Source organism: Mustela nigripes, chromosome 10, assembly GCF_022355385.1.
Source record: "Mustela nigripes isolate SB6536 chromosome 10, MUSNIG.SB6536, whole genome shotgun sequence".
NCBI lineage: Eukaryota > Metazoa > Chordata > Mammalia > Carnivora > Mustelidae > Mustela > Mustela nigripes.
In genome coordinates, this window is record NC_081566.1 from 52,233,982 (window position 1) to 52,246,491 (window position 12,510).

General features: G+C 37.8%; 1 protein-coding gene across 1 annotated transcript in view; it reads right to left on the reverse strand.

The window, feature by feature from the left end:
- Nucleotides 1-12,510, reverse strand: part of USH2A (usherin) — a 673,955-nt gene that overhangs the window by 214,073 nt on the left and 447,372 nt on the right. Inside the window, exon 43 of the mRNA XM_059413329.1 lies at nt 3,979-4,142. Within this exon, the coding sequence (XP_059269312.1) occupies nt 3,979-4,142 (164 nt within the window). The remainder of the gene's footprint in view (nt 1-3,978; nt 4,143-12,510) is intronic.

The following is a 12,510-nucleotide window of genomic DNA, read 5'->3' on the forward strand; positions in this document are numbered from 1 at the left end:
CGGGGGGAGGGGGTTTGGGAGAAGGGAGTGGGATTATGGACTTTGGGGAGGGTATGTGATTTGGTGAGTGCTGTGAAGTGTGTAAACCTGGTGATTCACAGACCTGTACCCCTGGGGATAAAATATATGTTTATAAAAAGGCTGATGGATAATAAATTATGTAAACTGCTCCCTCCAAAAAAAGAAAAAAAAAAAAATCTTTAAAAAAAAATTCTTTACTCTGCAAGAGAAAATTGCTTACATAAAGAAGCGACCCAAGCCAGGCTCCTTATCTTTCCCAAAAAGATTTCTCATGCCTTCTATCTGACTTAGGCATCGTCAGAAACAATCACCTGTATTTAGGAAATCCTCCCAGCTACTTAGTCTTTCATTGTGTTCCAACTCCCATCAATAGCCTGCCGGAGAAAACTGTATTTAAAGGAAATTGTATATGAGATATGTTAATCACTCATCATGCTATATTAAGCAATAGAAACAGGATAGATAACTTCAGCTCCTTAAGTGAACTCATATAGGCAAACAGGGACTGAGAGAGTTAACTGAACTGTGGTAACCAAGAGGCACTGATAAAAGTTGACTTAAATAAAACAGATGTTAATTTATATCTCACATAGTAGCCCCCAAATGAGTGAATCAGATGGCGTTCTATTTCAACAGCCCAGGTTCCTTCTCTTATGTGGTTTGGCTCTTTTAGGGTGTCGTCCATGTCAGCAGAGTTGAAACTGAGAAAACCGCCATGTCTACATTCCGCCCAGGGAAATTATGAAGAGAGAACAGAAAGGGACATAGCTAATGTTTTGTGCTTATGACGCCCAAAGACATACATCATTTATTTTCACATTTTATTGGTACGAACATAGGCACAAGGCCAGGAGTAACTCCAAGGCTGGTAAGTGTGTGTAGTGTCTAGGTTGATGGGTATGGGGAACACCACCTTCAAGGGGGAGGGGATAGGAAATGATACTATGCAACAGTTGGTGGTTCTACCTTTTAGCCAAGTTAGATCATTACAAAGCGACATCTCCTCTTTGTCTATCTTCAACTCACCATAGAAAAGCTTTTCTTTGAATGCCATGACCAAATTCTTATTAGAAATGGCTTTCCAATTTTTTTTCTATTGTAAAACTGCTATTGACAACACTGTCAACATTTTAGAGACACAGTAATACTTTATACTGATACTAAATAATGATATATTAAGTTCCAAACATATATTATCTCATTTCATCCCTATCACAACATTTTAAATACTGGATGAGGAAACCAGGGTTCAGTGAGGTTAAGTGGCTTGCTTTAGTCATAGCGCTAAAAAAACACTGGGACTGGGATCCAAACTCAAGTTTCCCTGATTCCAAAGTTTATTTTTTAAAATCATCCCTTCATAAGGCTTCATAGGAATTTGTAATTTTCCTAGTTAGGAGAATCTGAAAAAGTGAGAATAGATGGAATCACCCACAGGAGAACTGGAGTGTGAAAAAAATTTCACCCAATCATTTGATTTTTCAAATCAATCCCAAATCATCATCTTTATGCAAAATCCTCTAATTGTTAAATGTTATAAAAATGTTACTTAAGAAAAATACTATAGGCAAGACAGCGTAGGGCGGATGGGGAAGTAAATGTGGTCTGTGTGCTGCCAGTTTGCTATATGAACCCTAAAAAGGAACTGAAGAAATGTGGGGATGCTTTTACCTCACGTGAGACCACACAGTGAAGCAAACATTCAAAATGAGTCCTTCTAAAATGCTCAATAACATTCCCGTTAATCTGTGGTTAGTAAAAATTTACCAGAAATACGCAGCTATCAGAATGGTGTATCCATGGGGAGGTCACAGTTAAGACAGAATATGGTTTTTCAAAAATACATTTTTATGTTTTTTTGAAAGGCAATCTTTAATAAGTAAATATTTATAAATGTATCCAATTGATTTTCATCCTATAGTTTTGTGCCTTTTAGCATATTCAACAATGTGCCAAACGTATCCAGGAAACCAAGGAAACAACTTAAATTAAAATTGCAAAAAAGAGGTGGCCCTATCACAGAGGAGTGACTAGTTAATTTACTTAGGCTAGCAGGTTGCACGAAGGAAGAAAATGATAATGCAACAAGCTTTGGGAGAGCTGACCCTCTTCTGAGAGTTAACCTTTGCGCTCACAAATAGTTATCTGAAATATTTCTAAGGTATGAATGGAAATAACAGCAGATTGCATTACCTACATCCCGAAGGTCAGAGGTTCAGATTACCAAGGTAATGAAACTTCAGCGAGCTGCTGCAGATCTATTAGGTTTGTCAGTTTTTATAAGCACGCTTACTTCAGGCATGCAATTATAACGTAAAGGACCCATACTGGCAAAAATTCAGCAGCTGGATGTTAGCAGCAGTATTCAAATGTCAGATGAGGGGGAGGATATCCACCTTTATGAGCAGGCTTTTAAGATGAGTCAGGTGGTGAGGGTAAAGTAGGGAGGAAGAGGGAGAGATGAATGCAAATATATCAGACATAAAAATCCATCTCCAGATAAAAACTTTGTATTTTTCCCAGAGGTGTCTCAGAGGGTAATCATAAGCATCAATTAATTTCCATTCTTCCATTTAAATGGCTTAAGAGATCCCAACAGAGGTGACACAGATTATTAGAAACCAGCAACTTTATAAAAACCCCTAGGGTGATAGTCTTCTGTAAAAATGGGTTATTTAGTGGCAATGTAGATCAACAGAGCAGGTACAGATTTTAATTTACTGTTAATGTCACCTAATCCTGGTTTTAATTTACAACTGATAAAATATAACATGGAGGCAAATCCACTCAGACTTTCTAAATGGAACAGGAAGCATGTCTTAAGCTGGCACAAAACTCAAAGGTTGAATGAAAATCACGTGATTACTATTCCCTAGTCATCCCGGGCCAAGAGTAGTTTTATAGCTATGCAGACTCTAACCATAGATGGTTACCCTAGCAGGTACAATTCTCTTTCATGAGACAAACATTTCACTTGGGGATTTGTGAATCAGATGTTTCTCGATATGTGGTACTATTCTAGTAAGTTTTGATTCAACTACTTGCCAGATCTCAAGTGGTATTTCTAAGAATGATTACAACACCTATTTCCATGATAAATTCATTGCTGTTTTTTTTTTAAGATTTTATTTATTTATTTGGCAGAGAGAGAAATCACAACTAGGCAGAGAGGCAGGCAGAGAGAGAGGGGGGAAGCAGGCTCCCCGCCGAGCAGAGAGCCCAACATGGGGCTCGATCCCAGGACCCTGAGATCATGACCTGTGCTGAAGGCAGAGGCTCAACCCACTGAACCACCCAGGGGCCCCTCATTGCTGTTTTCTAATGGTGATAACGGATCACTACAAATTAACAGGTCTGCTGTTAAACGCTATTCTGCAGACCAACAAGATCTGAAATTTCAGTATTTGTGTTTCTAAAATTGCAGGAGCAGATTAGATCCATCTGTAAGCTCTTCTAACTGCCCATAAAGGTGTGCTTTGAATAGGGTCAGGGCGAGGCCCCTGCATTATTGAAGCAAATCCAGTGGTGATGTCCAGGTTCCATTTTCCTTTGTGAAGTTGGAATTCTGTCTACAACCAGCGCTGAAGATGATTCACTCGGAAAAATCCCTCATATGACTGCAATCCTGTCAATGGTTCTTGCTAATAAGTACTGAGTTACAAGATGGGGGGCAGAGCTTTCTGTGGGAAAGTGCACAGTATTGCATTCTAGCAAATTAACACACGGACATTGCTATCACGACTGGTTGGTGTGACAGAAATTACTTTCCCGACCAAAAGGAATGGAAGAGGACAAGAAGGCCCAAGAAGGATGTCAAAGTAGGGAGAGAGAGTCTGGCTCTGAAGAGTATCACAAGCATCTCAGATTTTTGTTGTTTTTATTTTTTAATGCGTCCAATTGAAATTCATGTTGGTATAATACGCTAAGGGGAACTAAAGACATGAGACGCTAACTTACTTGGTTTAGCCCATGTCACATCTATGGCAGTGTGGTTAAGAACGGTCGCAGTGAGGTTGGTGCCCCTCTTTGGAAGACCAGCTAATGTTGTCACGGTAGCTTCTTGGCTCGGTGTAAAACCCACGCTGTTGTGTACAAACACCTTATACTCGTACGTCGTAAACCTGAAAGGTCATTTTTCAAAAAGTCATTACATATTTCTCTTTTAAGGAAAACAAAACACACACATTGCTTTTTTCTTAAAAAATACAGTATTCCCCAAATGTACAACATGCTGTTTCCCCCACAAAAGGGAATTATCTTCTTTTTCCTCCCTCCACAGAAAACATGCCACTATCTTTGTAGCTCTGGAGCCTTCACCACAGTGTCAGGGAAAATATTTTATTAGGAATGCTAAAGCAAATAACCACTCTTTAAAACAAATGTGGTTTATCGTTTTCTCACTCTTACTGTTTTCGGAAGTGGTGAGGATTACAGCTCAATTCAAGATGCAATTACAAACCTGGCAACAGGCCAGTGTTCTATCTGAATTTGATCCAGACAGTTTTATGCTCTTCTTTTGGGAAACTCATCCATTTTCAAATATCAGAATCCCTCATCACCATTTTCTTCCTACACCTATCCTTCCCTCCCATAATCTCATTGGAAGACTGATAAACCCCTAAATTAAATCGTAACTGTGACCAAAGGGTACAACATTCTCCCACCGAGAGTTTTGCTACAGCGAGCTGCATTTTGCTATCATGTGAACATATTTACTTGAGTCAATACAGTGGAAACTGAATATTGTTTTGCAGAAGGAGAAAACTGGACATGGGGATGTGAGATGATGAGGACTTCCCAAGTCACGTATTAAATCAATGATAAAGTAAAGCCATCATTTTTTTTTTTTTAAGTCTTTTTTGGCTCTTTCAGGCAGAAGACTGTCATGCTTTCTTCATTTGGTTCAAAACCACCCACATAGGAAAATGCTATTTATAGACACAGTCAGGCTTTGCGTGGACAATGGCTTAGACCATGAAATTTGCTTCAACATGTTACACAGCACATCACTATCCCCGGGGTCATCCAGTACGCAGGGCATATGCTGGCCTTAGATCATCATCACCTTTTTTGGGTTTATGATGTCATCCCAGACACCCTGCATCCAATGCAGGGCCCATGGAATGTGTTTCAGTAAGTCACAACTTATCAGGCTTGACAAAGAGGGAATGCCATTTATAGGGTTGTGTCAAATAATTCTGCCAGGATTCTCACAGCATTTTGCTGCCACCTATATTGAAGTCTGCTTCTACTGCTTGTTGAAGTCATCTTATTTTTCACTCATGGTCCAAAGATATTTTTGCAGGGCTGTGACTCAGCCACATATAAGGTGTCGGTCTGTTGTAGTGATGGGTAAGGACAGTGATTTCTTCGAGGCTATTTACCTATTTCCCCCAAATAAGTACTAGCATCAAATTTTCTACATTTGTTTGCTTTACCCTTTCTTCTTGTAACTTATTTTCTTTCTTTTTTTTCCTGCTTTGTATGATGTAATGGGTTGAATTCTGTGCTCCCAACCCCCCACCAGTATGTTTAAGTTCCAACCCCTGGTACCTGTGAATGTGAACTTATTTGGAGATAGGGATTTTGCAGACACAGTCAAGTCGAGGTCATACTAGGTTCAGGAAAGCCCAAAATGCAATGGACTGATGTCTTTATAAAAACAGAGGAAAATTTTGATACAGATACAGACACACACACAGGGAGAAGATGGCCTTGTGAAGATGGGCAGACATTGAAGTTATACAGTCACGAGCCAAGGAACAACTTGGAACACATCATAAGTTGGAACAGGCAAGAAACAATTTTTCTCCAGACACTGAAGGAAGCATGACCCTGACAACAACTTAATTTTGGACTTTTAGCCTCCAGAAGTGCAAAACAATAAATTTCTATTGTTTTTTTGTCACCCAGTTCATTTCTAGCAGCTAGAAGAAACTACCACAAATGTTTTTCGGCAAGTGCCAAATAGTCAACATGAGCAAGACAGCTGAAAGATAATAATAGCATTTACTTAGTAGTTAGTATGTTTCAGGGATTTTCCACATGGCTTAACTCACTCGTTCCTCACAATTACCCTATGAGAACAACTATTTTAGAAAAGGAGGAGACTAAGGCTCAAAGAGTTAAATAACTTGTCCAAGTTGTCAAGCTGGTAAATGGAACAGCAGAGATTCAAACCCAGACAATCCAATTCTAGAGCTCGCTCTTTTAACCACGATGCAATGCTCCCACCATAATAATGATGGCAATAATAATAATCATCATCATAAGGATAATCTGATGTGTCAGTACTTGGATGATGTCCTATCACTGGGGCTTGACCTTTGAGTTATTTTACTAGCACTGGGCATGGATTTTGCTTATATATCCAGTCTCACCAAGTTTCCTCTGTAACCACTAGTATGAATTTGAAAGATGGTGAGTTGGGGGTAAGAGGAAGCGAGTCTGTGACAACAGAGTAAGACAAAAGCTAATGGCTCACTTGGGAATTGAACCAGCGACCTTGGCTTCATTAGCTTTCTCCGGGAGTGAAATACTTTTAATTGTGTTTTACTTCATGAAATGGCTTAATACAAATTTAGCTAGAGTCTGGAAGCCTAATCTTCTCTCTTACAACAGTTGAATCTTTCTTTCACATGTCTATGCTATTATACATTTAATAATCTTGCTGGCTTTAAAGTGATACCATTTGTGTGGTTCTTTTCTGCAAATGGAATAAACATCACTGACTAAATGATACATTGTAAACAACTTCTGTAGGGATTTTAGGCTATTCCATCATAATTTGGCTGTGCTGAAATATACAATTTATACATGCACAGAAGAATTTGAGGTCATATAGATAACTGGAGTGTCCATTTCCAAAGTAATATTAAAATTTTTGAGTGATACATGGGTGTAGAATATTTCCACTTCAAATAATAAAATACCTGCTACATTTTACAGATAAGAAAACTGAGACCCTAAGAAGGTAAATGGATTTGCCTAAGGCTCTACGACTAGTTAAGATGACTAAACAAGCCTCTAGTCTCATTTCTAATCTTAAATTCTTTCCATTATTCATCGTTTTATTTAATTGGGAAATCAATAGGCATTTGACTTGATGTCATGCATCTGTCTTTTGCATTTTCTTTAACTTCCAATTGGTTAACTTTTTAAGGATATAGAATCTTGAATTCTCTTCAATAAAATACAAAAATACATCATTTTCATTGCATCCCAAACCTAATCTTTATGTTAGCCAGTGTATAAACTTATGACTATATGTCTCAGTTTGTATTTTGCTACTTCATGTCAAAAAAGAATACACGTATTAGTGTACTTAAAGTGGCTTTTTTTTCTGTCCACTTGAGGTAAGCTCATTTTTGGATGGACTGAGGTGTTGATTATTGACATCAAATGTGACATTCCATTTAGTTAATAATAAAAGGATAATTTTAAAAGAAAAATTCTAGACTCATTGATATCATATACTCATGCAAAACTTAGGTATATCAAACCAATTTCTTCTCTAAATACTAATTGTGTGTCATAAGACCGTCTTCAAAAAGTACCATTTTAGGGACGCCTGGGTGGCTCAGTTGGTTAAGCAGCTGCCTTCAGCTCAGGTCATGATCCCAGCGTCCTGGGATCGAGTCCCACATCGGGCTCCCTCTGACTCTGCCTTCCACTCTGTCTGCCTGTGCTCGCTCTCACTCGCTCGCTCTCTGACAAATAAATAAATAAAAATCTTAAAAAAAAAAAAAAGTACCATTTTAAACTCTGTAAGAAACAGCTTTTGAAATCTGCAAAGTGAATGTACACTTCATATAGGGTCTATTCTTTACTCAGTAATACCAAGTGTTTGAGGTCCATTTAGGAATACTGGGTTATTACAATGCTTATTCTCTAAATTATTAATTTGTCTGAGACCACCCTCAAGGTCTCCCTTCACCAAAACACAGAAAATGGAAATTTTTGTTGTGTTATAAGAAATGATTATGGTATTTTTCCTTGTAAAAGATAATTTATACTAAAAACTTATTTATGGTAATGTACTCATTTCAAGGTTCAGTTGTTCCTGCTCAAGTGAATTAGAAAGTTAGGTTCCGTTTAGATGTTGAAGTTCTTATAACCCAGGAATCTGTTTATTTACAGAGTAGCAAATTTCATAAATGAATGAATGGATATTTCATAGTTACTTAAAGCATTCAGTCTTATAACTTTCAGGGCATATACAATTTGGTAAACTAGTATCACAAAAATCTACCTGTCCAACAAAGAAGTCCTACTAAGACTTAGCAAGATGTTTCTTTTACACATTATACTGTCTCTCATGTTGCTACATCATTTCATTCATTCATTCATTCATTCGTTCATTCATTTAAGAATATTTGTTGAACAACATTCTAGATGCTAAACATAACGAACAGGATATCTGTTCCACTGGAGAACATACCTATTTACAGAAATATGTTTTTAAATGAGAACTCCTAAAATATGGGTTCATTTATTCCCTTTTCTTCCAACATGGTTCAGATAGAGCATCTAGCTGAACCTCATCCAGTCATCCAGTCTTCACGGAGGAGGTAATATTTGGGATAGGTACTGATGACAAGTGGCATTTTGTGCAATGAAGACATTTGTCTAGTGGGAAGCAACATTCCAGGGCAAAACGTGTGAAGGCTTGTATCTTGAAAGGGTCTGATGTGTTTTTGTAACCAATAAAATTCTACAGTGCAGCCACAGAATGCCTCAGGTTATTTTCATCAGAATTAAAAATGTGTCAACTTTATTGATGTCCTAACAGAATTCATGTGTCAATATTGTCACCAATATAAATCATGCTTCTGAAAATGCAGGCTACTCACTTGCTTCTTCCACTAACTCTTCTTCATATCGCCACAGCCCAGCACGTGCTGGAGTGCAGCAGCACACCTGGGAGGATTTGAAAAACCTCAGACAGCATACTGTTCCTTACACGCCCAAATCCTTTGTGGGAATGAACACATAAGCAAGCAAAAATGCAACACTTATTTCTACTACTTAAATCTGCAATATATATATTTATATATATATATTTCATTGACAGTATCTGCTTGTTCTTTATACCACTTACTTACCATTTCTAAAAATGCTACTGAAGATTTTTTTCTTTTGATATTGAAGAGTAATGCATATCACCCTTGAAAGTTTTCATAACACGGTACTTTCCAGATTGCGAGGGCAAGCAGCTGCTGTCATATTATTGTGGCCATTTACAATCATGCTGCCAGAAGGACACACTTAAAATAATTTTGCTGTAATTTCTTTCTTTGCTCTACTATGTCATCACATTAGAAAAAAATGCAAAGAAACTAGTTTGGGGGGTTTTTTGTTTGTTTTTTGGTTTTTAATAAAACATGAGGGAAAAAAAAATCTCCTATGACAAAAATGCATTCTTCCACATTTGGAGACTCATTTTTCTTGAGGTAAGGTTTCATACAATGGCACTTGCAAAAGGATAGCTTGAGGTAAGTTTAGAGCAATGAAAAAAAATTCACTGGAGACACTGTGACTCTACTACTTTAATTTAAATGTGAAATAGACACATATTTGCTTATTTTGAATAAGTCTCTTCCTATGAGATGGCACAACAACGTGTATAGAAGTTGGCTTTCATTCTTAGACCTGACTTTTATTCACATTTTCACACTAACAAAGAAAATAAAAGGATCTACTTCATATTAGTGGTCATGGAAGAAAAGCCTTCCTTCCACTTCCATTTTTTTTTCTTTTCTTTCCTTTTTCTGCAATTGACACTGTTTACTGAAACCACAGTTCTACAAAAGCGTGAAAAACCCAAATACAAAGCAGTGACCAGAGCTGCCTGTGAAAAGAACACTCAGGAGAAGAACTGGAAGAGAGGGAAGCCCAGGAGCAAGGCATTAAGAAGAGGTTAGAAGATAAAAGGGTAAGACTGAAGGTCCCAGCAGTCCCTGGCTTCTATAGGCAACATAGGCTACATCCAGGGCGATGGGTGGGGAGAGGGTTTCCTACCTCCCCCTGCCTTCCCTTGGTAGATCCCACCAGGTCTCCTGGAACTGGCCCTGTCTTTCCATATTAGCAAAGCAGCACATGTCATCTGTGTACATTTGATCTTATTGCAAAGGAGGGGAATGAAAGGTCTATTCTTTTAAATATTATCTCCCAGAAACTACATCCTCTTTTAGGGCTTGAAACATTTCATTTTGGAAGGTTTAAAAAAATTAGAATCTATGCCAATAAAATTTAAACTTAGATTTTATGATATATTTAGCTAAAGAATTTAATTTTAAAATACTCAAGTCCAACTATTTTTTGAAAATAAGATGAATATTTAATTTTGAATACTTTCATTTATTTATTTAAAATATTTATTTACAGGGCACCTGGGTGGCTAAGAAGGTTAAGCATCTGCCTTTGGCTCCTCATCAGTGGGGAGCCTGCTTCTCCCTCTCCCTCTGCAATTCCCTCCACTTGTGCTCTCTTAACTCTATGTCTCTGTCAAATATATAAATAAAATCTTTTTATTTTTATTTTTTTAAAGATTTTATTTATTAATTTGACAGGCAGAGATCACAAGGAGGCAGAGAGACAGGCAGATTGAGAGGAGGAAGCAGGCTCCCTGCTGAGCAAAGGAGCTCAATCCCAGGACCCTGGGATCAGAACCTGAGCCGAAGGCAGAGGCTTTAACCCACTGAGCCACCCAGGTGCCCCTAAATAAAATCTTTTTAAAAAAGATTTATTTACTTATTTTAGAGGCGGGGTAGAGGGGCCAGGGGAGAGAGAGAATCCTCAAGCAGACTCCCCATTGAGCATGGAGCCAGACGTGGGACTCAAGCCCAGGATCCTGAGATCATGACCCACACTGAAATAAAGAGTCAGGCAATTAACCAACTACACCACCCAGGCACCCTGAATACTTTCATTTAAAGATAAGACAATTAATGCATCCTTGAGGAATCACATGGAAGTCTCTTTCCAGACTATCATTGCAAAGAAGTACATTTAGAAAAGGAACAGGAGTTGGAACATACCTCCCTTTATAAATTTAATTGCAGCTAAGGTTCTATTATATACAAGTCAACATCTTCCTTAAAATAGAAAAAATAACTTATTATTTCTTATAACTTGTTCCTCCTGCATCAAATCCAAAACAAAAAAGAGGGCGTGCCATCACTGTGTTCTTGGTAGTTTTATCTGATCACTCAGAAAAAAGGCACTGGAAATCATAAGGGTGAACTGATGTTTACAATGAGGAGGTCGCTGCCCCCCATTAAACCTTGCCTGGCTCACCTCAGCTTCAGATGATAACAGCATGTTCACCAGGTTTTCCAAGTGATGAAAATGTCAGGGAACCCAAAGTTATGGTTCCCCCAACAACCATAACTTGACTATTTTGCACAGAATTATTAAGGAAGAAAAGTTAGGAACTGACAAATCATATAAACTTACAGTTACACGAAGTTCATGTCTACATAGAGCAAAAATTCAATAATGAGACAACTTAACTGTGTAGCTCAGATAAAATCACCTCTTACCTAAGACAATCATAGGAACAAAACTATTTTTGTTTAAACTAAATTATTTAGATAATTAGCTCAGAATATTCTATTCTGTACACGGAGATAAAATGGGAAAAATAACTACTAGAATGATTTGAACTTCAGAATATCATAATAATTTGTATTAAATTGGTGTGTTCTCTATCTATCATAAACATACAGCTAACCAAAATAGATCATTTGACCAACGAAATTGACTTCAATTTATATTTACACTCACAGATACATTCATAAAGGGATGACCAGTGAATCTTAATTTTACTTTTTATATCAAGAAAAGTGCCATTTTAAAAACAGATTCTAGATATAGCTGTGGTGATATCAGGTCAAGATGGAGAGAGACATCTCAGTGTTCCACTTATTTATGTATATGTAAGATAAGAAAGAAGGAATGATGGAGTCTGAGGAGAATAGGAAATTGCTTGTTCTCTTAAAGGCTTTAGAATTCAATTAGTCCTCCCCACTCCAAAAAATAGCAACCAAACAAATAAGTCCAGAAGACAAAAGCCAAAGGGTAGGGTCATTAAGGAGCTGTGAGACAGGTGGGTAACAAAGTGAGCTGAGAGCTCGGGTCCTCCCCTCTGCAGTCTGAGAGACCCCTACCTGGCTTACCAGCAGGGGCCGTGAGCCCTAGCTGTTAGCAGTCAAGGTGGGTAATGGCAGCCTCTACTGAGAAAGATCAATTCGTAAAAGAAGAACGGTCACAGTGCCCATCAGTGGACTAATTTCCAGTTTCCTCTTAGAGCTGTGAGAGAATCCTCCATGGGCTGAAAGGGACCCTAGACTTTTTTTTTTTGGACTTACAAAGGGTAGAGGGCTAGAAAAAAAAGTTCTCATCATATGAAGACTCACACTGTTTATGTTTAATGCATATTGTTGTTGTGTTTTTTTTTTGTTTTTTTTTTTTTTTTTTTTTTTTTTT